The sequence below is a fragment of the Aphidius gifuensis genome, linkage group LG1 (assembly GCF_014905175.1).
Source record: "Aphidius gifuensis isolate YNYX2018 linkage group LG1, ASM1490517v1, whole genome shotgun sequence".
Classification (NCBI taxonomy): Eukaryota; Metazoa; Arthropoda; class Insecta; order Hymenoptera; family Braconidae; genus Aphidius; species Aphidius gifuensis.
Window position 1 is genome coordinate 26,303,579 of NC_057788.1, and position 27,674 is coordinate 26,331,252.

Genomic DNA, 27,674 nt, shown 5'->3' on the forward strand with positions numbered 1-27,674 from the left:
GGGCAAAAAGAGCTTTTTCTTTATAAATATATATGTTGTATATTCTTCCCTCCCTTTCACCACTCCTGTCCCTTAAATTCTACCTCTTGTTTTTTTATTTATTTTTTTTTCCTCTTTTTTTTCTTTGTTACTTTTGCTAAAATTCAAACACGTACAACGCGTTGAAAAACTTTAGCTCCACACAATTTTCAAGATATACGAAAGCCAAAAAAGTTTTTCACTACAAAAATTTCAATAGTTGAATTTATTTTTCTAACTGTACACATTGAGGTTACTTGGTATTTACTTTAACTCGAAAAAAAAAGAAAGCCTAAAAAACCATAATCTCTGATGCTGGCACTGTGTGTCAATTCCACTTGACTGGAAATTTTATACCCCTCTTATATATTGCACGAATACACACATACAGAAAATGCCACGAAGCCGGATGACGAATGGTTATTCGCTGAAATAAAGTTATATATATGCGATGAGGCTAATGTAGCAAAACGCCAGACGCCAAAACTGGCCGAATTCGATTTTACGATTCAAAGTATGCTTCATATATATATATTATAAATATAATATAATATATAAACATATATCGTGTGTTCGTGAATTTCCATTTCCTGAATATTTCAATATCATGACATAAATAATGGTTTTTCGTCTGGAAAGTTGGTCTTTAATATGAAAAAATATATTGTAAATAATTTTTTAAGTTTAGATTATTATATGCGAGTTGAGATATTTCTCATGACTTTTGAGAATTTAAGGAATAAATGATGACTTTTTCTTAAGACTATAGTTTGTACATTTATATGTATATAAATGCATAGATAATTATTTGGTACAGAATTAAGAGCTTTAAAAAAAGAAAAGCGACGACTCAAGTTTAGAGTCAGCCACATCAAAATAAATAGAATCAAATCATTTATTTATTTATTTTGTTATACTTATTTATTAATCTAAAAACGAGGTAATGAATCAGTTAGTTTATCTCTCCTTAATGTGAAGAAGAATTCACGTAGTAAGTATTTGTCAGTGAGTGCCTTGAGCAAGGTATCAAATTCAACCGATTGTGGGATAAAAACGGACAGAGACTCATTGAAGTTGGTCGTGACTTTTTATTTTATTTCATTCTTATTTCATCCATTGTATTTTTTTTATTTTCTCCTTTACTGTAATTTTTGAAACATTTAATCTTACTTTACAGATTGTTGTTTTTTTTTTATTTTTCATTTTAACTCATTTTTTATATATATGTATTTTTTTTTTTCAGGGATAAGGTCTTCAGGCTGAATCTGAGTAACATCAGCCACACTAGTTGCGAGGTGAGTACTTTATTCACTCTTTCATCGGCATTAACCACGTGATAACAATTTTTTATGACTTTGTGAGTCTAAAGAAAATGAGAGCCACGAGAATAATCCTAGCTGCACGATAAAACCACGATGAAAATGTTTCAATATTTGTCATCCAGTGTCTGGCACACTTTCATGCTATACCACAAGAATTTTACCCGCGTATTGGATAAAAAGTACTATTTCACATCTAGCCGACTCTTATTGACCCGCATAAAAATGTTTTTTTTTTTTCATTTTTATTTCAATTATTGCTCTTACTTTGCACGACTTATGGACACTTAATTTTAACCGATATCTGCAGTAACAATTTATAGATTTCATTCTTGTTGGATAAATAAAATTTATATTATTAGAAAAAAAAAAAAAAATTATGTACATTGTAAAACCAATTCTGAGGATGTATTGATGAATGTGTGGATGCGATATAAATGTCCCTGTGAAACTGTCAGTCATGAGTCTGAAGTACTCGCCCTTTTGTGACAGCTGACACCTCAGTGGTGTTAAGCGATCTATTGTCGACGCGCCTCGGTGCATCACACCCTTTTTTTTTCCTTTTTGCGCTTGATTTTCAGGACCCTTTAACGCTATATCCACTATTATCTGCATACTCTAATTTCATTTTTACTCCCCATTATTTTTTTTCAAAATTTCTTATTCACATTAATATTTTAAAATTATCATAACGAGTTTCATAATCAGCATCATTATTATTCATGACTAAAATGAATATATCTTGGATGAAATTCAATCAACTATTTTTTTTTTATTTTTTCAATGTTGAGGTTGTATATATTTTTTTTATTGATTTCGAATTCATCTTGATTTTCGAACGATGAAATTGAAACGAAATTGCCGACTTCCGGTCGGTCAGAAGCAAGAAGAAAGAATAAAAGGGGGTGTGGTACTTGAAAGGGTGACCATTGGAGCAACTGGCCCGATTGCCACAGACGGAAAATTGCTTTTTAACACTCACAGACTTTTTCTATTTTTCTTTCTTTTATTTTTGGTATTAACTATATATATATTGTGCTATTTCTTTTAAACTTCTATCCTCTGACCAGATTTCAAATGGAAGATAAATAAAAGAATGAAAGTTAAAAAGTACATGCATATTTTATATTTATTTTTTTTTTGTCTTATACATATATATGTAAATAACGGTTCTTATTTACCATCAGACAAACAAAACTACATGTGTATATACAACAAAAAAAAAATATTAATGGGCGAAAAAAAATATTAAAACGACAACAAAACAAAAAAGAGAAATTAATATTTGTGTAATTCAAAGACAGACAGTGGTACATACTGCATATGCTTTTTATGGTCTTGTCAATTCCTTTGAGTTTTTGGAACATGAAAAAGAGACTTTCAAGCTAGATGTACTTGCAACGACTGTGTATCTCCCAGTTATGAGAATGGTATGCAAGAAATTAGAATGATAGAGGAATTGTTTGTTGAGGGTGAGTTATGGGGGCGGCAAAAAAAAAAGTACCATTGAAACGGTCTGTATGGCACGCGATCTGAATTCCCCGGGGCGATTTCTGTAGTTGGATAGAAAAAAAAAAAAAAAAATCGACTCTGCGGGTACACTGTGTGCTGAGGGAAGGGTAACGATTCGAAAATGCAATTATTCGAGCGCGACGACGCGTTTCGTATTTCCTAGGTTCTCTGAACACTGCTACATATAAATATATATATTTTTTTTTATATCGACACATACTGCACCCCTCCTCCTGCACTCATTTGTTTTCATCATTTTTTTATTATTGTCTATTTTTCTTTCATATGCAAGTATAGTGTCCTAGAGCGACAGATGCGCATAGACTAGGCTCTGGAATCAATATAATTACTTGCATTTCATTTTACTCAATATATAACATAAAAAAAAAAACGATTACTATTAGTACTCTATGATTAAAACCAATAATTCAAATTTAAAAAAAAAAGTTTTTACTTTTTAAATAATGATAATTTAAAGACCGAAAATTATAATTCTATAAAGAGGCGTCACTAATAATAACAGTATATGATTTATATTTTTATTTAAAAAAAAAAAAAGTTATTAATCATTGACGGTTTTCACCCTCTTAAAATATATATATTTAAAAATTATTTTTTATATTTTTAATGGATCGGTGAATAATAATAAAAAATTGATCTTATGGAATTCATGTGGTTATATATTCAAAGCAAGTGGAAATAAAAATACTCCATACAATAAATCAGGGGACGAAAGTTTTATTTTTTTTTTCTTACTTTACGTTTATTTATTATGATTTTTTTTTTTTTTTCTTTTCACGAGATATCATAAAATTTATTTCCGCCTATAAGAGGTATCGTCGATATTTTTTTATTACTTTTGCGTGACGTACAAGCTGCCACATGTACGGTAAGCTTATATGGTGGTCGACTTTGGCCGGTGCAATTCGACCACCAAATCCCATCTCATTCCCCGGATAATTGGATTTGACATTATTTCGTTTTTTTGTCTCAAGAAAATTGGTAGAATGATATATATAAATGTATGTACAATAATAATGTACAAATAACAATTTATATAATACATAAATATTACTTTTATTTCATATAAAGTTTAAATTCAAAGAAAAGAATTTGAAGAAAAAAAAACATTATTGATATATCTCTATTTGAATTTTTATTATGACAATTGAATTGATAAATGTAAATTTTTTCTTTTCAAAACAATAAAGGTATAATGTCTGCGGTTATACATGGTGTCGAGAGGGGCCTATAAAATTTTAGAATTTATGTAAATATGTATACTTAGGGTAGAAGTAAATTCAAGGCATTATATGCGCGACATTCGTATCGTTGTAGTCGCACATCAATCGTTGGATGAAAATGCAATAGTATATATACAAATGTTGGTGCGTATAAGGAAATACAGAGGGGTTGAGTAGTTGACAAGGGGAGTTGAGAGAGGTGAAGCAATAGTATTCAATAACTTTGTATAGTAGCTGTCTCTATCTCTCGTCGAGTGCTTACAACAAATACACTTATACTTATACATAAATACATATACACACATATCACGCAAAACAATATTATATGCTAATGTCGAATCGGTTACAATCTTGCTTAGGGATGGAAAAGCAAACCCTCTTGGCAATCTGTGAGTTCATACAAAAAGCCCATATATATAAATATAGTCGATATAGTAAATTGAATATCGGGACAAATGTTATGGACCGTCAGTTATTTAAAAAATAGAATTTATGATAGTGCGTCAGTCTTTTTGGATGTTATAAAAATTGTACTTTAGTACATAAAAAAGAAAACAGATTGTCAATCGTATCGAAACAGCAGTTGTGTTTAGATGAATGAATTTACATTTGGGGGCAAATGATTGCTATAATAAAAATTTTTTTAAACACCTGTTTCAAAAAAATATAAAAAGCAATATATACTTTTTTTTAAATAAATTTCTATGTATTAATTTTTTTTATATGTTAATATTTAATCAAAAAAAAAAAAAAAAAAATTACATCGTTAATGTATAAACGAAAAAAAACAAAATAATCACAAAAAAATAGACGGTAAACTGTAAATTAAATATTTCATAGTCAAACAAAAATTTTCTGACTCGTAAAAGTTTGCTATATTGATTGCATTTTATATCAATTTTAATATTGCATCAACAATATCCACAAAAAAAAAAAAATAAATAAATAAAAATAGTCTATTCGAGTATTTGACTTAGAAGGGTTAGGCATTGTGAATAAAATATGATATCGAGTATTTATATAGCCAAGGCTTTGAACATCAATTATTTTCTCTATGCTCAAATCGAACTCTATCGAGCATACCATTGGGGTCAATAAAATACACTGAATTCCTGAGTATAAAGAATCAATTTCACGGGTCTCATGTGTATCGTAGTATTTTCAATAGATTCATTTTCTCATGATTACATAAAAAAATAATATACAACAAGAAATATTTAATATTATTTTATGCTAAAAAATCTTTTGTTTTGTTTTCTGTTTTTTTTTGTAAATAAATATATATGTACTTATTATATTTTAGTTACTTTAAAGGCTTGTAAAATTTAGAGAGCCGTGAAAATCTTCACAGATGAGACATGTATCCGGCATTAAAGGTGTACGTCAAGGTTGGCTTACAAGCAATAGACTTAACTAAAAATATATATGTGCATCCCTATCTGCCATGTTGCAGTAAAATATATGTACTTTGCTTTTAGCCACGGATATACTTTCATATAGCCAGGAAGGCAGTAAAACATTTCCGTCAACTTTTGAAATATAAAGAGTGTGATAGGTTGGATATTATCCTGTTGCTTATACACAAAAATGATAGTATTAAATATAAATTTTACTCAAGACAAAAAATAAAAATAAACTGCCATACAAGTTTATATTTTTTAAGAGTATATTCATAAAAATATATCATGCTTATTTTGATTAAATATGTTTCATCAAATTCTGTTTTTTTTTTTCTGAAGACGCATCACATGATTTTAGACTAATTTTAAAATAAAATTTTATAATTATGATGGATGTGATAAAAACATTTGGAAAGTTTTTGTTTGATGAGCTCAGTGTTGCAAAACATTTCATAGAGTCATCTAGAATATTTTATTTACGTAAAAATATACAGGTGGTAGTGGTAAACAAGTGTACGTTCAAAGGTGGTTGAATTACTCTTCAAAGTTAGGGTTAATGTGTTGAACCCCAGTGAGTTTTTTTTTTTTTAATTATCATTGAGCACCCTATATTCTTTTCAACACACTTTTATCCAACTCTCGTGTAAATTCCACGACGGAAGTTGGCTATGGCAATGAGGACACTTTTTTACTTCCGACAGACAAATGATTTATAAAACTTTGCCTTTTGACCATTTCAAACTTTTGTCAAAAGCCAAAAATATTACAAACGGATGAATAGCAAATTTTTTATAATTCTAAAAAAAAATTACATGCTTCCAAAATTATATTTTTATTAAAAAATTTATGATTAATTGAAAAAGAAAAATATTTTACTGACTCAAAACTCAGTATTTTAATTATGAAAAGTTTTAAATTTTTTTTTTTCTCTTTAAAAGTAGCAGATGAAACCTTTGTATATGAATACTTTAGATACAGTTTAACAAGCCTTAATGATTCAAAGAAAATTAATAGAAAATGAATACAGTAATTACCAAGTACCGAGTTAAAAGTTAGTTATCGTGATTTATTTTAATAATATAGACTAATGAATCTTAAAAAAAAAAACATTAGAAAAAAAATAATAAAAGAATATAAAAGTATTTTTACAAGACAACAAAAGATATATATTCTATATAGTATGGTATTTTTAATTTTCCTATTATTTTTTATTTATTTTATTTTTTTGAATTCGTCTTTGGAAAATTGCCAAAGGACTTGAATAAATCTTAAAATAGCATGAATAGAAGGATGAATAGACTAGAGTGAAAATGAAAAAGGGAATGGGATTTACGTTGAAAATCTGTACCATCGGCAAAAGTCTCCAAGGCCATTCATTATTTCTAATCAATGGCAGCTACTGAGTTCAACGAGTATATTTTATCCAACTAAATTTTGGTGGCGTTCGTTAAGTTTTGTAGAAAATACTCATCTATGCTATGTATATATATTAAATTCAAGGCTTCCCGACCAAGTAAAACTAAAGTCGAAGAAACTCTGTAAATTCGTCATAAAGTCAGGTCCGGAGGTCTTCTATCTTTTTGCTCAAAATGAGTTGCTCTTAGATGGGATTTTTTTACAACAACATATACACACTAAAATACAAATATACATTACTTGCAAATAAATATTGTTTGAGATTTAATTTAAGTTACTGTAGCAAAGTGCACAGCACGATAATGAAACGTTAAAAAGCTTTTATATTGATGTTAAGAAAGACTAATGATTCAAAGTAGAGTTAAATAATTTTTTCTGGAGTAAAATCTTAGTGATGTATATTTTTTTTTTTGTATAAACATCGAAATTCTAACCCTTCTGTGGGAAATGTTCGTTTAAGCAGAAAATGGCTAAATGTAATTGTAGATGTAAGAAACGTTTTACCCATTAACTTCGAAACAATGTCTAAACGCTTTCTTGTCGTTTGTTTACCTTTGTATATACTTTGGTGTTTATCATTTTTTTTTTTTCTTTTAGTTTAACGTTTTTGAAATGATCTGCTGGTATTTTCAAGATCTTATGAAACAAAGACATGATAGGGGAAACATAGTATACGCAGACAATCTTGAACAACTTTTTTTTTTTGCTTGTCTTTTGCCACCTCGTCGTCACAACTGTTTTACGTCTTAACTTTTTAATGACCCCGTTCTTAACTCGTGTTTATCATCGTATTATTCCCATCTGACGACACTTTGGCGTGTCGCTTTGATTCATTCTTTTTTTGTTTTTTCCTCCCTGTTAATTATACTTTTTATTTTTCTTGTTTTTTTACGTTGTCAACTTGCTAATGAGTCTTGAATTGGGTGGTGAGAAAAAAATTTACACTGCATCTTTATTGCTTGCCAAAGTAAAGAGAAGTTTGTATTATTTTTTATCTTTGTAATTTTAGTTGTAAACTAATATTATCACAGTCAATATTTACAAAGATTTGTGTTAAAAGAAATATTTGAATGTTTTGAGACAAAAATTTTATACGATTATTGAATACACAAAAAAAAAAAACACGATATGGTTTGAATAAATTGAAGGACCATAATTTTATTTATAAAAGAATGTAGTTAAAAGTTTTTTATTGTTGCATGCCAGTAACGACATCATTTTTTTTTTTTTTTTTTTTGGGAATAGACATTAAAAAATTGATTGCAACTTTACATTGAAATTTGGCGACAGTACGACAACATTAATAGTATAAAATCGTTTTTTATTTATTTCAAAGAAACTAATAGTAATTATTATTTATAAATAAAAAATCGAATATATTTTTTCGTGAAAAATGTTGAAAAAAAATTTTTTTAATGGAAGTTTTCATTGTAAATGGTATATGGATTCTAAATGTGGCAAAAAAAAAATATATTGCCTAAAAATGAAACCTGAAAGAGCAGTAAATCAAATATGACGTTTTTTCTATATAGAAGGTAAAAAAAAAAAAAATGACGAATAGATCAACACGATGATATCATGGGGTGAAAGCCAACGCGATCGGCGTTCAACGTCCATATAGGTGGATTGATCGACGTCAACGTTCACCCCCAACAGTCAAGTCTCCAACAGTTGTCCGACCTCCAAAATGCGTAAGGAGTAAATCACAAAAAAAAAAAGATAAAAAAAACTATGAAATACCATAATATCTCGGATTGAAATCAATATTGAATGTAGATTGAATTTTGGGTATACAACTTTTAGCACATGAAAAAAAAGCCATCAAGAAAGGGTGAAAAAATTGTTAGCTAAAGGTGAATACTTGGTAGAAAAAAGGCGTAGTAATATACACTGACTTATTGCATTGAGTATATAACATCGAAAGGCACTTTACGTGTTTTTTTTTTTTACATTTTAAATAACTCTTAAAAATATTAAATATAAAATAAAATAGAAAAATAAATAAATAAAATTTGAAAATTTTCTTTTATTTTTAATATATATTTAAAGAAAATTAAAAAAAAAAATTTATAAAAACAGTAGATGAAATTTCAAAGATAATTATTTATTTATTTATTTAGAAGTTTATTTATTTATTTCGTATATTTTTCAAGAATCATTATATATTTATTTCAATTTATTTATTTATTTTATTATTTGTTTTTTTTTTTTTATTTTGATGAAAAACTTTTAAATTCATGAAGTATAGACATAAACGTGTAAATACTTGGCAAACTTGCGTGACGTGTGTGAGTAAAGTCAAAAAATAGAGAGTAAGGGTAGGTTAAAGTTTAATGAGATAAAAAGGGCGCCAGGTTTACGTTGGCCTTGTGAATGAATTTTTCAGCTCGGTTGCTGTATACCACACCCTACATATACTGTACTCATCCCTAGTCCCAGTGTGGTAACACTCTCCACAGGGTTTATCCTCTTGGGGTGTTGGTACCCCGGGGAAAAAAGGGCACGCAATTTTTTTTTTTACCTTCAATTTTTTATGACAATAAATTGCACCAAACCACGCACATACGTTCAACCTTCTATTTCCATTTTCACTTTCCTTGAAATTTTTTTTTATCGATTTATTCATCTACTTTTTATTTTATTTATTTTCTTTTCTTTTATCCGTATAAATTTTCCCTTTTTCTTCTATCAAGTATTTAATTTTCAATAGCAAGACAACTTACCGATTAATTTTTTTAATAGTCGTGAGATAAAAAATTTTATTTTAACCAAAAAATATATGCAGGTTATTCTTTTAAAAATATTTATGCAAAAAGCTTTTGATCTAAATTTCAACTAACGACAATGACACTGTCGAACATGACTGAATTTTAAAATAGTTTTTTATTTTTATTATTCTTTTTTTTTGCAAAGTCCAAAAGGCCTCAAATTAATTTTCCCTTTAATCACTCAGAACATTGTTATATGCGTGCTTTGGTTTTCAATGCAAAATTTTGTTTGTGTCTTTTCAAGGGATCATAAGCATTTGTGCGTCATATTCAAATTTGCAAATAGAGCTTTGTTTGCGAATAATTTCACGTTGTTTCGCTTGTTATATGACAAAGTGTTGACACTTATAAGGCTCTTATGATCCTCTTGATTGTGTTGTTTTCTCTCGCGTAGAACCCAAGAACTTTATTAATTTTTATTTACATATACTTTATCAATTTACATAATTGAATATGAGAATATTTTCAAACAGCGATAAACATGAGATGAAATTTATATAAAATAATATTCCTCTAAGATTATTTTTTTTTGTCTATTTTTCATCATAAAAACAAATGACATGAATTGGACTAAAAAAAAAAAAAGTAAAATTGATTATACTTTGTCATTAAGTTCAACAATTTAAAAGTTGATAATTAGCATGCAACAAAGTTCTTTTACTTTTGTTTCGATTTTTTTTTTGTTTTTTTAAATCTTTTTTTTTTATCTTTCAACGTGCTAGCTTTTGTCGATTCAACTGTCTATTGAAGCAATAATATAAAATAAAAGTCTCCCAAGTTTCACAAGTGAGAAAAAGAAAAAAATCTTCGTAATCAATCGAATAAAACTTGATGTAGTAAAAAAAAACTTTGTTTTATTTTTTGTTTCAGAGAGATGCTCTAAATCTTGAACCAAGTAACGTCGCAAACTGTGTATCTAAGGGAAAATCTGAGGTAAGTTTGACATTAGTTATAAATGGGTTGTGAATTATTATTGAAAGCCGTAAACTCAATTATTCTGTTGAGACTTAAATAACTGAACAAGAATGATAAAAATATATTTATCAAAATGTCACTCTATGATATTTTACTTGAGTATGGAGATAGAATTTTATTTTTGAGATTAAAAAAAAATAGGTCAACTTAGATATGACTTTTAAAAAATATTCGATTATTTAAATTCTTTTTTTAATTTTTTTTAACAGCATTTTGATTGTCGCAATCATGTCAGAGTTATTCAACCAATGGAAGAAGGCAATCGACTATACATATGCGGAACAAATGCTCACTCACCAAAAGATTGGGTGATTTATGTAAGTATTTCATTTTTATTTTATTTTTTCGATTTTAAATTTTCAACTAAATGTCTTTTTCGCGCCTTTGTTCAAATTTTGTTATTTTTTTTTTTTTTGCTTTTTATTACCCAAGAGCAATTCAAGTACCCTTGTAACGATCATCATGAAGAAAATACGAGCACCACGTTGTCGAAGATTACGAGTCCCGTGTGCGCTATCGAGACCCACGAAACTGCCTGTATTTTTGAATTTTTTTCTTCATCGTTCGACCCTAAATACTTTTTTTTTACACACTAAATAAGAAGCAAGAATTATTTTTGAGCTTAATGTATTTTTCATTTTTTATTTATCATACTTAATTTCATTTTATTTTTTTATTTTCAGAGCAATTTAACGCATCTACCAAGACATGAATTTGTGCCTGGTGTTGGTATGGGTATTGCCAAGTGTCCCTATGATCCCGCTGACAATTCAACAGCAGTTTGGGTCGAAAAAGGAAATCCTGGCGATTTGCCCGCACTTTATTCCGGTACTAATGCTGAATTTACCAAAGCAGACACAGTTATATTTCGCACGGATCTCTACAATATGACAATTGGTCGTAAAGCATACAGCTTCAAACGAACCCTCAAATACGACTCAAAGTGGCTTGACAGTGAGTAAAGTTTTTTCTTTTTTCATTAAATATCAAATATAAAAAATCATAATCACAGTATAGTATAAATAAAAAAAAAATCCAAAAGAATTAGATGCTGTCAATAAGAAGCTAAAAGCTTGTGATTCTCGTTTGAATTGTGCACAATACGATGAACATTTTTGTACAATTGAAGCATCACTATTTTCGAACAATGAAAACTCCATTAGGACACATTGATTCTTGACTACTTTTCCAGTCGTTTGATTTTCGTTGTATACGTCAGTTGAAAAATTTTTTTATTCATGATCACTGGACTTGACAATTGGTCTTTATCATAGATAGTATATAGAATTATTTTTATCAGTTTTTATTATTATTATCATTGTCTATTACAATGTTAATAACACTTTCACAGTGTTTATCTTTTCAAAAAAAAAATATACGTTAATAAAAATCAAAGAAAATAAAAATATCTGTTCAAGGGGTGTTGGAGCATTGTCCTTAATATATATTGTAATGATAGAAAAATAAAAAAAAAATAAAAAAGGTCTTTGCTTTAATAGAGGGGGTGTGCCCACCGAGTAGGTGCAGAGAAACGTGGAGAAATGAATTGCCAAGAATGAGATGGGATGTTGGAAAAAAAGTGAAGGGAAATGGGTGGTTGAAACCTAAAGGTTTTAACCTCTCAAAAAGAGAAAGGGACGAGTTGTTGAAGTAAGATAGAATAATGTATATATAGTATGAAACGTTGCAAGGGTGCAAGATCTAGGAGAACGGTAATAAAATAACGCCCACCCTTTTTCGTCTCAAGCTAAACGTCCCGTTTCAAGAGAGAGTATACTCTTTTCTCTTGCGCTTAATATACGAAAAAGTTAAACTTTGCTCTTTCTCTTTTTTATTTCTGCATAGAGTTGAAACACACTTGATTTAAATTGTGTGATGTAAAAAAAAAAAAAAATTAAAAAAAGTCAACCCCTCTTTATTTTTCAAGAAAGAATAATCAAAGATTTTACTTTCACTAACATAGTGTAGCCACAAAATCTTCTTATTTAAAAAACTTTTTCATTTTTGTTAAATTCAATTTTTTGTTTTTTTTATTTCATCACTTTTAGTGATTAAAAAAAATTAAAAAAAAAAAATTAATAGTCAAAAAAATAAGTTAAAAATTATACGATAAATTGAGTTGATTATTTTAAATTGATATTTTTTGTTAAAATGACATATCATTTTTTATTTTTTTGCTGTATCAAGTTTTGATAAGAATTTAATGTTGTGTGTCAGAGTTTCTTGGCAAATGGTTTTTTCTTTTTTCGTTATTTTAAAATATATACAAGTTTTGATAAACTTAAAAGCATTCACGACCCTTTTCAATCTTTTTTTTTTTTTTTTTTATTATCATCTATCTGCTTATATTTTTCTGTCTATTTAAAAGTCTCAAGTTACCTTTTAGTTTCTCGCGCTTGAAAAACCAACTTTTACCTTGTATCATAGTTTAACTTGAATTGCCCTTGGGATGCATGATTAGCCATTTGTTTTGCTGTTTAATTCGAAGATCGTACAACAACCCCTCAAGGCAACATCAAGAGCAATTCTTCCCATCGAGTTTGTCTATTAAACAGAGGCGTTGATTAAACGGCCCGAGTGATCATGGTAGAGGGTAAAAGCTTGACTTGACGAATGTGCCCTTACGCCAGAAACATTTTAAATTTAAGTTGGAAACAAGTATAAATTGAGACTTGGTAAGGGGGGTGAATTACCTTATCATTCTCGTACTTATTTTTTAAATTCATACCCTTAATTATATTTTATTTTATTTTCCTTCTACTTTATTTTTGATGCATTTGGAAACTGAGTCTCTTGTTAACGAGGTCTGAATAACGAACTGACGAGATTCTAAAGGCCTAGCCACTTTCACGCTCTCTGAACACCTAAAAAATTGCTATTTTATCTTTTTTATTTTTCGTGTTTTAATTTTCTAAGAGTCATACAGAAATTTCTTTTTTTTTTTCTATTCACTATCATTATTATAAAACTGCATTTAAGATTATAAAGTTAACTGTCTAGACATTTATTATCTGTGACAATTATTGCAAATTGGGTCATATTTTTCTTTTCGTTTTTTCTTCTATTTTAATTAATGGTATTGAAAAATAAAGTATATAAATCAAAAATATGCTTTTGAATCACTTACTGATAATAATAAATTTAATTTTTTATTTTATAAAATATCAATTATTGTGTCATTATTTATTATTATTTTTTTTACTTCTTTCATTTTTGTTTTATTCTACTGGAAAAGTATTATATAAAAAAATTCTTCAATGGAATTTCGATTTGCCGGATCGTAGACGTGCCTATTTGCACGACAGCCCGGAAATTCTTTTCAAAGATTTATCGTACTTGTCGTAAAAATGAGAAAGTAATAAAACATACTATTCTATTTTTCTACAAGGTCACCTATGATCCAATAAAAAAAAAAAATATATCTTTATTTTTTTTAATTTTGAAATAAACTACTTGAATATGGAATTTAAGTGCACTCATGTGCGTTGGAAGTACCGTTTTTGGTAGTTTATTCGGTCGCGAAATTATTAACGTTTTTCGTCATAGTATACAGACTATACAAAAAAAAAAAAAAGGGGTGCTGGAAAGCGTATCGTTAAACTCGGTTTTACGATTACTTGAATCGTAAAACGACAAGCGGATGATCATTGAACTTGCATTAAATTCAGGGTAGTCCAGACTGATGTACCATCGAAGCCCCTTAAATGAAAACTACAAAAGTCGTTTAAGGAAGCATTTGAAAAGCTTTTCTACGCTGAATTTTCGTTTAACGCCTTCCAATTTTCTCTTAGCAATAAACATCGTAAATTTTCTTTTTTAACAGCTATTGCTTTTTCCGTAGTAGCAAAAAGTTTTTACAAATTTTTATTGTGTCTATTATGTTATTTTTATATTCCACTTATTTTTTTTTTTTTTTTAAACAATTAAAATTGAAAAAAAAAACCGAAATGATACGAAAGAGTTTGGTTAAATAATGACTAAACTCACCTCTACTGCAGTTGTAGATAAAAATCGTAAATTGATGTAGCCAGCATGTTCCATTTAAATTCATATCATCTGAAAAAATAATTACAAAAAAATCATTAGTTAATTTATTTAAAAAAAAAAATAATGAAAATTATTTTACAACAATAATTTCAGTACACAATAGTATCAGTTGAAATTGTAGATTTATCATAATCATGATAGCAATGTGATATCCTTGTTTGTCAAAGTAAATTAAAATAAAAAATTTTACTATATATATAGTTGAGTTGTTAAAGCGAATCAATCAAACGACTGATTAAGTACTCGAAATATATTTCAATGTTATTGATCAACGAATAATAATGATTGAATGTTTGTATTAAATTTCAGAACCAAACTTTGTTGGATCATTTGATATTGGACAGCACGTATTTTTTTTCTTTCGAGAAACTGCGGTTGAATATATAAATTGTGGTAAAAGTGTTTATTCAAGAGTTGCAAGAGTTTGTAAACGAGATACAGGAGGAAAAAATATTTTATCACAAAATTGGGCAACTTATTTAAAAGCAAGACTTAATTGCTCAATACCTGGAGAATTTCCTTTCTATTTCAATGAAATACGTAAGTTAATTTAATTTATTAATTAAAAATAAAAGTATTCCTTTTCATGGAAAATATTTTCAATTATTTAATGATACGATTAATTTTTTTTTTTTTTATAGAGAGCATCTACAAAGTACCCGGTGATGATAGTCATTTTTATGGTACATTTACTACATCAACAAATGGTCTAATGGGTTCAGCAATTTGTTCTTTTCACATTGATGCCATACAAGAAGCATTCCGTGGTAAATTCAAGGAACAAGCAACGAGTAGTAGTGCCTGGTTACCAGTACTTTCAAATAAAGTACCAGAACCAAGACCTGGACAATGTGTTAATGATACAGAAACACTTCCTGATACTGTACTTAATTTTATCAGATCACATCCACTTATGGACTCGGCAATATCACATGAAAATGAAAAACCAGTATTTTTTAAACGTGACATTATGCTGACAAGATTGGTTGTTGATAAATTGAAAATTGATTTTGTTGGACTGGATCTCGAGTACATTGTCTACTATGCTGGTTCAAGTGAGTCAACATTTATTTTTTCTATTTTTATTATTAATTAAATATTTATTTAAAATCATATTGAGTATCATATGATAGTGTATCGTATTATCCTGACAATCAAATGTCAATTGAAGAGTAAAAAAAAATTAAACTCCCTTTGAGCTGAGTGACAAATATCAAATTCATTGAAAATGTATTTGTTTTAGCAATGAAAATAACGCCATCAATGATAGCCTAATTTTGTTTTATATTTTTTCTTCCTTTATTAACTCGTTGTATTTTATTTTTCGACAGGTGACGGTAGAGTACACAAGGTTGTTCAATGGATTGACAACAATGGAGAGTCACAATCGATACTACTGGATGTATTTGACGTGACCCCTGGTGAGCCAATTCAAGCGATGGAAATATCCAAGGAGCATAAAGCACTTTATGTCGCTTCGGACCATCGTATAAAGCAAATCGATTTGGTCATGTGCTCGAGGCGATATGATAACTGTCTACGTTGTGTTCATGATCCATACTGTGGGTGGGATAAAGATACAAATACCTGCAAACCCTACGCACCTGGGTAAGTTTAATCGAATTTCTAATAAATATTTTCGATGAATAAATTTTTTTTTTTTTCCATTCATTCATTTTTATTATTATTATTTATTTTTTGTTGCATTGGTTTATTACTTTTTGAATATGATTCAGTATTTCTATGATATAAAAAAATATAAAAAAAAAAAAATTAAATTTCAACGAGAATTGAAAATCATTGATGCACGTAATACGTTTTTTCAACGTGCTGGGGGATTCATTCGCAGTTGGTATTCTGAGCCAAAAGTAAATTTTATTGGATCAAAGTAAGTCGCGTAAATCGTGCACTGGGAAAACTCGATAATGAATCAATTTTTTTTTTCTAATATTTGTTCTTTTTTTTTTTTTTTTTTTTGTATCCTTTTTAAAGTCTTTTAACTTCAAACTTACTCACTTGAGTAGAAGAATTTCTTGATTGAAAGAAAAATCACGAAATGAAATTTCTGATAATTTAATTTGAACTCGTTTCTCAAGTTAAATATGTTTTTTTTTTATATTTTTTGTTCAGGTTGCTTCAAGATGTTTCAAATAGTACAGCAGACGTTTGTGATAGTAGTGTTGGTAAACGGAAACTCGTTGTGACATGGGGACAATCTGTCCATCTTGGTTGTTTTGTAAAAATGCCTGAAGTACTTGAAAATCAAGAGGTCAAGTGGTATCATTACAGTAAAGAAAAGGGAAGATATCAAATTGCATACAAGTATGGAGCTGGAGGTGATAAATTTATTGAGACATCAGAAAAAGGTCTTGTTATTGTTGGTGTAAATGAACAAGATGCCGGAAGGTATGATTGTTGGCTTGGTGGTGCTTTACTGTGTTCCTACAATATAACTGTTGATGCACATAGATGTAGTGCACCAGCAAAATCAAATGATTATCAGAAAATATATTCTGACTGGTGTCATGAATTTGAAAAATACAAATCAGCAATGAAGAGCTGGGAAAGAAAGCAAGCGGTAAGCTAATTGACATTTTGTTTTTGTTTTTGATAATTTTTTAATTAAGTATTTTCATTCTATTGATATTAAAATAATCGAAATAAAAAAGAGCCAATTGAGTTTTTTTAAAAATGCAAGTTTTTAAAACAAAATAATAATTTAAATTTTTTGTTTTTGTTATTTTGTTATAGCAATGCGCGTCGAGGCAAAACGATAGCAATCAAAATGTTCACACAAACGAGGTATACGGTACTCCTTTAGTGTGATCAAGCCGGTCACTAGACCCTTCATTGAACAGAGATTACGACACGATGATCCGCATAAGCATACAACCAAGTAACGATGCATCCGACCATTTTCAACCTCGGTATTACATAACATTGATGCTTCTGATGGTCAACTACCTCGTTGGCATGTGTTCAACTATCGGGGATTTTCGTCCATCGTGTTAACTGAATCACGTTAAAATAAAAAAAAAGTACACAGAATACAACGCAATGAAACAACAAAAACAAAAAAAAAAATAAAACAAAAAGTATACAAGTGCTATTGGACAAAAAAAAATTTATCATAATCATAATTAAATAAATATATAAATCAAAGTGCAACAGTGTGACTGTAAAAAAAATAAAATAATATTGATTGTGCGACGGGACTGTTGAAAAAACATGGTGAAAATTGCACTTGTGTTGTTTTTTTTTTTATTTTTTTTTGTTTTTTTTGTGAATTAGCAAATAACAAAAGCAAAAAAAAAAAAAAAAAGTTTCATTCTGGAGGACCAAGCGACTCGAAGGAGCCGCCATCAGCCGAAGATGCCGTTACGCCTTTGCAAGCAATGTGAGATATGTCAACAAAAAATTAATAAAAAAAAAGAAAAATCTCTGTTTTCTCAGACCTGTGATAATGGATGGGTAGCCGAGGCGGCTCGAAAGTTTTATCAAAAAATAACTCGAGTCAACTCATTGAAAAGCAGAAAACAATCATGTAACGTGTATTTTTATCATTTAAAATTTTTTTATTATTTTAATTTTTTCTGTTATTAATAAAAAATAAATAAGTAATTTAAATAAAAAATTAAAAAAATTTAAATACGTTCATTGTAGAATTTAAAATTGAAAAATGACGGGAGAAATAAAAATTAATTAATCAAATAAAATTAAAATAATAACAGAATTATCATAGCAAGGCAATGAGAATCGAGCGCGTTATCATAACACGTTTTAAAGTTACATTATGAGATTATTAAATTTAATAACTTAATTGTTAAGACACCTTACATGAATGACTCGATGAGTTTTACATATTTATCTAATTTTTAAATTTTTAATATTGATAAAATATAAATTTCATTTATCAGCTGAATGTGGTCTACTTTAATCCTCAAAAAACAGGCAAGAAAATAAATTTAAATTAAACTCATGGCCTAACATTGAATTTGATAAAAACTAAAAAATTAAAAATTAAAGTTAATGAAACTGAAATTTAAACTTTTACTAGTATAATTTTCGAGAATGTCGTAGCTGTGTTAAATGAGAGCCAATTCTACAATATAATGTCGTGAGAGTCCATGTGAATTTCACTTCACCGAGGTGCTTAATAAATATAAATACAAACAAACTCAATGACTAAGTACGTAAACTTACAAACCAGCCAACAAACAACAAACTCGCGTAGTCTCAAAACCATTTTCACAATATCCATCACTCACTCATTCATTCATTCATTCTGTTATTTTAAACTTGTCCAATTCAACTCTCATTTTGTCTTTCTCTATTTTTCTTATTACTAATTCTGTACCATTTGCTCTATCTAAACTTCCTCTGATGTCTCATCTCATTAAACAAATTCTTTTATTTTTTTCTTATTTTATATCAGTCTGTTGAAATAGTTTTTAAAGTACCACAAAACACGCTCATTCTCATGAGCATCACGTCCTCGCTATCATTATAAAATGTACATATATTGATTCAGAATTAACTTGTAAACTTTAGCGTAAATTTTAATATTAAAAGAATCATAGAAATTATAATTATAGTATTTAATTATTTTTATTGAATTCATAGCCTGCTTTTTTTTTCTGTTCTTATAAAATGGATACAGAAAAAATTGTATTTATAGTCAGGTACAAAATGGATAAATAAAAAACTATAACAATAATAAATAAATGAAAAATAAAAAAAAATAATTGAATTGATAAATTATATGAAGAAAAAAATCTCCAAGAAGTATTTTCTTTTTTTTTTTTTTTTTCTATAGCAATTATTTTCTTTATTTCATCAAACTTGGAATATTATTTTTAATAATTATCATTTTACTATATTAAAATCAAAGTTATACTTTTTGGAGATAATCCCAGTGTAAAAAAGAAAAAAAAAATGATGGACCTTTGAAATATATTATTATTTTTTATTTTAAAAATCATTTTTGTATTTGTATTTTAAAAATTAAGAAATAGTTTTAAGGAAAAAAAAAAAAACGTGATAGTAATACTTGCCGTCGGTTTGTAAATAAAAAATAATAAAAAGAAAAAAAAAAAACAAGGAAATATCGTACGCATTTCACGTCCAACATTTTTTATTCTCATTGTCTATTAATATTTATATTTTAATTCATTTGTCTTGTAATATAAATATTTATTATTATTATTTTTATTATATTTTTCATTTATTTCCATTTGTTTTTGTATCGACGTTCGCGAGATGTTACAGATCGTTTTACAGATTCTCGGGCGAACGAAGGGTAAATCTCGATAAAATATAAATACATATATAAATATATATAAGTATTTTTAAGCACTGTACAAAAAAATTAAAATGAAAAAAAAAATAACTACTTCTATGGCAAAGAATTGTATTCAATAAAAATGAATCGAAACGTGTCAGTGTGTGAGTACGAAACTACGTAGACGATTTAATTTTTTACCTCGTCAACGTTAACGAAGCAACGTTTATTTTTTTGAATGCCAGTTGACGTTGTGGAGAATCAATTTAAACAGAATATAAATTTAAAAATAATATTTAAACAAAAAAAGACAGAAAAATAAATGAAATAATATGAAAAAAGAGAAAATAAAAAAAAAAACTAGCAGAACCCGTAGCCACTAAGCATAATACAATAATTGATTAAACAAAAAGAAGAAAATGAAAAAACTACATGAATAATTAATTGAGACATAAAAAAATATATATAAAGTAAAAAAAAAAAACTAATCCTTGAGTAAAATGTACTTGCAAGTATTGGATAGTATTACGAATTAAGACTTGTAGTCAAAAATATTTAAGAATGAACGAGACTAGTATTTTTTATCGTGACTCGAGTCTTGAAAGTTTCATCACAATTTTACATAAAAGAACTAAACCCTTATGAATATAATAAAAAAATTTTTTTTTTAAACACACAAACAAACTATAAGTATTATAATTTCTAACATAAATTAATTGAACAAGTTTCGTTCATTCTCATTAATGAATTTTCAGCCAATCATAAACACACAAACACAAACATTTAAAAAAAAAAACAAAAATACCCACAAATTCAAAAGTAAAAAAAAAAAAAATTAAATAAATAAAATAAATAAATACGTAGTGAAAAATTATGGAATGAAAGAACGAACGGATCAAATGAATACGAGTTGTAAAAAAATAAATAAATTGTAAATCATACCTATCAAAAAAAAAATTGCTAAAATAAATGATTATAATGAATGAATATAAATAAATAAAACATCTTTAAATTAAGACTAAAAAAAAATAAAAAAATTTAATTTAATTTTAAAAAAGTAAAAAAAAAAAGAAAATATATAATTAAATAATTAAATAAAAAAATAGTAAGGTATATGGGTATTTTGGGGCTAAATAAGCTTGAGATGAAATTCGATTGGATATAAACTTGTCGTGTTATCGATTTCAATTTATTGAAGCATTAACATAACACTAGACAGATTACAATATGTCCTGATGGGATTTCAACTCAAGTACTTTGGCAAGTCGATGGTGATTACAGAAAGCAATCTAGGACAAACCTAATGTTGTTAGAAATATTATTTGTAAGATTATCAAGTATTGTATATGTTATTTATCATGTACGATTGACGCGTCGAAATGCTCATGGGCACTTGTAAACATTATATAAAAAAAAAATAATACTAATAAAATAAACTATGAATTTTTTAAAAAATTCTTTTCTGTTTAATAATTATGATAAAGTAGTTGTTGAGTGGAGAAATTATGATGGAAGTTAATGGCCAAATCAATTTTTGGGATTTCGATGTGTCAATCAAGGGAGGCGGGTAAGGCTAGATCTATTAACTTGGTATTATGATGATTTATTCACGTTAAATAATGTAGTTAATAAAATACTATCAATTTTCATTATCATCATATTATATTATTATTATTGATAATTTTTTATTTTTTATTATTATGGTGGCAGATATATAGTATTTAATTTTATAATTTAAAAAGTAAAAAAATAATTTACTTAATATCATTAGATCTAGCTAATGACTGTCGTAATATTATTTTAAAATTATTTTTCAAGTGAATTATTAATATTGTTTCATTTTATTAAGAATAATTATTTTTATTATTATTATTGCCTTAGTACTTATGATGAGTTTTATATTAAATAAAAAAAAAAAAAAAACCTCTTGACTGAAACTATAGAATTTTATGAATTTTATTTTATTTTCCTCACGATTTTATTTTTCATTGTATTTTTCATAACTTGGAATATCAATTTTTTCTTTTTTTTTTTAATACTGTTTTGAATAGGATATCTTGTGACACAAATACAGATGTGCAACGTACTTTTAATGAATTCATCTTGTGGTACTCATTCTTCGTTCGCTTTGTCTTTGACTTGTCGGAGATTAAATCACAATTTTTTTTATTTCCATTTTTCAGATTGCTTTTTGTAAACGAACAATATTTTTGCTCTGTTTATCTTTCTCGGTGGTGAGAGGGTATTTTTTTTTTTTTTATTCTGGAGTATAATCGATGGAAATTATAAAGGAAAAAAATAAAAAACTACAAGCTACGACAATATCATGAAACGAAAGTAAATTATGCAAAAATACATCAATAATTTCTATTTTTTTTTTTTTAAATAAATGAAATTATTGTGTAATTATTTATTATTCTTTTGAAGTTCAATTTCACCAGTATTTGTATAGAATATTTGTTCCTGAAAGACATCGTAGTCTTTTACCGAAGTTAAAGGAAGATTTTTTTTATATCGTCAAATTATGTATATTAAAATATTAAAAAAAAAAAAAAAAATTACGAAAAATAAATAAATATATTCAGCACTTGTTGTGAATATATCTATTATCAAAAACATCAATACTATTTCGCCTATTTTTGCGTAAACTATCATCAATTAATTGTTTACTTGTTAAAATTTTTTTTTCTATTATCTCAAGTATCCTTCCAATATTTATAAACAGTAAGATTTTAGTTAAAAAATTAAAATATACTGACTTGAAACATCCAATTGCTATTTTTATCAAAACAAAAAAAAAATAAATAAGATGTTAAAAATCTTTGATAGTTATACATTGTTCACGTAATAAAGATTTGCTTTAATAAATTATCAAAACTTGTATATATTTATTAAATAACCGAAGTTTTATCCAACAATAATGATTTCTTAAATAAAGCTTCAACGAAAAAAAAATAAAAAGAACAAAAAAAAAAGGAAGAAGATGAAGCAGACTAGAGTTAAATGGACTCACCAAGGCTCGTTGGAAAAGTTCTATAAATTTCATAGTACGTCTACATTTAGTTGAGTTTAAAGGGGTTAATCGAGCATGATGATCTTAAATATTCGTAAAGCGAAATGAGGTAGTACTTTGAAAGTGAAATCGATTTGCTAGTCTTTCTTGAAGAATCTATTTCAACTCGTTCACTCACCTATAGACTAGAAATCATGATAATAAATAATTCCTTATTTTTTTCCAGATAGTGTCAGTAGGTTGATATCTATAGCACGGTATTGTCATTCAAGTGACGTCATTTATTGCCTCGAGTATATATACGTCATAGATTTATAACTTGGTAAATGCTACATACGCATATGACGTCATGAACTTTACATGTTCTAGATACTTTTTTATTAATAAAAATAAAAAAAAATCAACCAACTATAGTTTATGACGTCATTTAGATTTTATGTCATTACGGTTAAGCTTGGTTATGATTCATTCAAACACGTATGACGTGCTGCAGTATTGATAAATAAATAATCCAGAAAAGTAGTGCTCAATTAACTCCCACTATAATTTTTTTTTTCTCTATAAAAAGGTGAACTTAAGCCTCGTTAAATAATAATGAATTAACTGTTTTTTTTTTTAAATTCATTCTATCAATAATTATTTATCAACGTATTTAACTTGGATCAACCAATTTAATTATTCATAATTTCTAATTAAAATTAATAATTAAACACATTAGATTATTAAATAGAAATAAAATTGAAATTTTAAAATATTTTTGTTGATAAATATTTTAGTTATTTGAAAGACCATCAAATTCCAATGAAAATAACTAGAACAGTAAAATTCTTAATGAAATTTTAAACATTACGGAATTCATTAAATAGTGACAAATTTTAATTTAACTATTATTAAAATTTTTTAAATATTTTTTCTTTATTATTGTAATATATATATTCAAAGCTATGAATAAACATTAAAATGAATGGAAGAAAAATATGATGAATTAGGATAGCAGTATAAAATAATGTAGCACCAATTATTATGTGTCAAATAAAAAAAAAAAAAAACTTTGAAAGATGAATCGACAATCATTAGTTCATATTGACCGTATATTTCATTTATAAGGTAGACAATAAAATAGGAACGCCTGGTAATTTTAGTAAACGAACGAGAGAATAACATGCATAGTATCATGGCCAATCTATATATATCAACACAAATTATCCGTTTTAAATTATCTTTTTTTTATTATATAATTTATACTAATAATTTTTGAATTTATTATATAATTCTCAATAAATTAATGTCATGATATACATGACTTATTTATTTTTCATAAATTGGGAGTGTATTTTACAGTATATTTTTTTTATATAAAAAACGAATTTATTTTTTCTTTGTTGGAAAAAGAAAAAAATTAAATTATATAAAACAAGGTATGTAATAAAAAAAATAAAAAATTTGAATGAAAACTAAGTGAGGTAAGTATGTCAACGTTAATTAAATTTCCGCACCATGTTGCATGTTTACAAGGATATAACCTTTCTCATTTACTTAAATATTTACCCTTATTTACCATGGATATATAATCTCATCTATATTATTATTAAAAATAATATTTTTTTTTAAATCAATTGTTTAAATAGTGGAAGCAAATAGAAAATATGTACCATTTGCATCTAAACAAAGAGATAATAAATACTTTCGTTAGAAACGATAATAAACTTGAAAAAAAATGCCTGTCTTGATGTACCACGTTACTGCAAGATTGGTCGATCAATCTACCTGGACTCAAGGCAACAAATAATATGAGAAGAAACGCTGCATTATCATTTTTTGCTTTTCTTATTTTATTTGCAAGTAAATTACCAGTATATGATTAACCATCATTTACAGGATGAAAAAAACAAGAACAAGTGGACAATGTCAATCATCAAGAGTGTGTTAATCTGATTGATAAAAAATTAAAAGTTCAAGTGGGATTCATATGATGAATCCATGAAAGATAATGATGCAAAAAAAAGAACCAAATAAACATGAATAATAATGAGAAGAATGATGATGATAATAATAGAAAAAAAGAATCAAATAAAGATGCACCATTAGTGGTGCAATGATGCCAATAGACAAACCGATAAAAAAATAATAAATTTTATTATACTTGACAGATTGACGAGTTCATTACTTTATCATTGTACACCTATCACTTAATTTCAACTCGCAATCACAATAAATTATTTGTTTTAAATCTCACTTTGTTCAATGCTATTATATGCTGATGAGCTAACACTCCTGATTGATGAAATGACAAGTTATTTTTTTAACTTCACAGCTAGAGTTTATCAATGTCCAAACACAACAATATACAATAACTTTATTCACGACACGATATAAATAAATAACATCAAATTACCGAGTTGAAAATTTAAACAAGCCTGGTGACACGATGTCAAGATCAAGGCACTTGTTACACTCATAATTACCCATAATATATATATTTTATTTTTTCTATTCTTGTCTTACATTATCAGAATAATATTTGATAATTTTTTGTTGAATATATTATATATATATTCACATGGTAATAAATTATGTTAATAAAAATGATAATAATATGTTGGTTGGTAAAAATGTCTCAGGTGTTAAAGACACTAAAACTAGGTAATGTCATGGATAATACATTGGTAAAATGTAATACGTATAAGTATTATACCGATCGAAAGCAGGTTTGTTCGATAGTTTAGAGAATATATTTAATGTCTATGTGAGAAAGATAAAATATCAGTGACAAAGACAACAGTCGAGAAAGCTGTAAATGCTTTGGTAGAGAGATTATAACCCTCAAGGACCCAGATGTCCCTATGAAAACTTTTCAAGGGGTGCTTTATATTTTAGTTTTATAGATTTTTATATGTTTTTTTTTTTATTTGTTACGTATACCTCTCTACTTATCTTGAAAAAAAATTAATTGTATAAAAGAAAATGCTATTTTATTGATAAAGTACGCTATCAGTACTTTTGGAGTTAAAAGAAAATATCTCTCAATGAGCGGTGGTTTTCAATTCATAGATTATAAAATAAAAAATAATTCAATAAAAAACATACCTTAGTTATCAGCTTTACTCAGTTAATGTTGAAGATGTTGAAAATCCACGCCCAAGGTCGTTGTTTGATTCCTGGGTCAATAGCCATTGTACTATAGACAATGAAAATAACGACGAATTGCAATGGATTTTCAATGAAAGAAAATGATGATTGCTCGTGGTCACATGGAATCTTCATTTGTCCACGGAATCTTCGATTTATTGAAAATAACTTGACTGGAAAATTTTAAGTATTCTATTATTTATTTGACTATGAAAAAATTAATTTTTTTCTTTTTTTTTACTTACTTGGATTTTAGATTTATGGTTATAAATTTTATTGTTTACTCGTAACCAATAATTAAATTATCAATAATAATGTTGAATTAGCTAATTTATAAACAATAATTATATGTCAACACTTGATGGAATTTGATGATTTTTGGAGTTTTTTGCACACGGTCCTACACACAAACTTTGATCTTAGATTTATAGTTATAAATTTTATTGTTTAATTATAACCAATAATTAAATTATTAATGATAATGCTAAATTAAACGATTTAAACAATTATATTATTATATTTCAACACTTGATGTAATTTTATGATTTTTGGAGTTTTTTTGCACACGACCCTACACACGGACAATGTATGTTATCTTTTTTTTTTTCTTTTCTCTCACTCCATGACGCCACACGTAATGGCGGCTGCTGAAAAAGGCGCCAGTCTCGTATCCCTTTATGCGCATGCGTTAATTCAAACAAACTTCACAAATCATCCACTTGAAGCGCTTGCAGCGTCAGCGCCATTTTGATGATGAAAATAAAAAATAATAATCATAATCATATTGTTTGTCAACAGGGAAGTAGGCGTCTTAATTATTGTGACAAATAATACAAATAATAATGGTAAATAATCCGTATCTTGATATTGTTGTTGTGTTTTTTTATTATATACAGTGTTTTCTATACGTTTATTAATAGTTTAAATAATAATTTGTAATAAAAACTCTATTTTTTTGTTGCTAAAGGCTAACCAAATTTGAGCTCGTCAATTGGGGGTTAACTGACTTACAGATCCAATGCATCAAGTTGTCATCAAAGTTTTCAGTGTAACATCAACAACAAGGTAATAATTGGCATGTTAATTAGCTTTTTTTGGTTATTAAATTAAAAAAAATAAATATATATGTACAAAGCAATATGATGCAAAAGGTGTACGTCTCAACTCAATACAACGTTTGAGTTGTTGTTATTATTAACTAGTAATTTACATTTAAATAATATATTCTAGTTTTATTAATTATATTTTGTTATTATTTTACTTTAGATTGAAGAATTTATTAAAAGTTTTTGATATAAAAAATATGAAAAGTTGAAGAACGTTAATCCCAAGTGCTTTTGACTCTTCAACAGCAACAATTGTACATCCAAATCATGAGTTTTGTGTATGGAATACAGAAATGAATGATGTATACATGGAGGAAGAATAAGAAGAGACTGTTGGTAAAACGACAGTGACAGTTAACAAAGTGAGTACCGAGTAGACAAGTACGTGAGTAAAAGACAGCTTATGTTTTTGGGCAATATATGAATAAGAGAACGAGAAAGTAACT

General features: G+C 27.2%; 1 protein-coding gene and 1 long non-coding RNA gene across 4 annotated transcripts in view; one reads left to right on the forward strand and one right to left on the reverse strand.

Annotated features, from left to right (window-relative positions):
* LOC122857999 (semaphorin-2A) overlaps window positions 1-19,986 on the forward strand; it is a 180,856-nt gene extending 160,870 nt beyond the window's left edge. For all 3 annotated transcript variants that reach the window (XM_044160612.1, XM_044160603.1, XM_044160596.1), the window contains 9 exons: window positions 1,262-1,313; window positions 10,548-10,610; window positions 10,862-10,969; window positions 11,336-11,606; window positions 15,009-15,239; window positions 15,341-15,754; window positions 16,031-16,307; window positions 16,830-17,277; window positions 17,451-19,986. In XM_044160612.1, coding sequence (XP_044016547.1) covers window positions 1,262-1,313; window positions 10,548-10,610; window positions 10,862-10,969; window positions 11,336-11,606; window positions 15,009-15,239; window positions 15,341-15,754; window positions 16,031-16,307; window positions 16,830-17,277; window positions 17,451-17,525 — 1,939 coding nt within the window. In that variant the 3' untranslated portion in view covers window positions 17,526-19,986. The remainder of the gene's footprint in view (window positions 1-1,261; window positions 1,314-10,547; window positions 10,611-10,861; window positions 10,970-11,335; window positions 11,607-15,008; window positions 15,240-15,340; window positions 15,755-16,030; window positions 16,308-16,829; window positions 17,278-17,450) is intronic.
* Window positions 1-26,295, reverse strand: part of LOC122858017 — a 41,168-nt gene extending 14,873 nt beyond the window's left edge. Inside the window, exons 1-2 of the long non-coding RNA XR_006374274.1 lie at window positions 26,081-26,295; window positions 14,640-14,708 (exon numbers count right to left, since the gene is read on the reverse strand). This is a non-coding gene — a long non-coding RNA (uncharacterized LOC122858017). The remainder of the gene's footprint in view (window positions 1-14,639; window positions 14,709-26,080) is intronic.
* Between the last annotated feature and the right edge of the window lie 1,379 nt (window positions 26,296-27,674).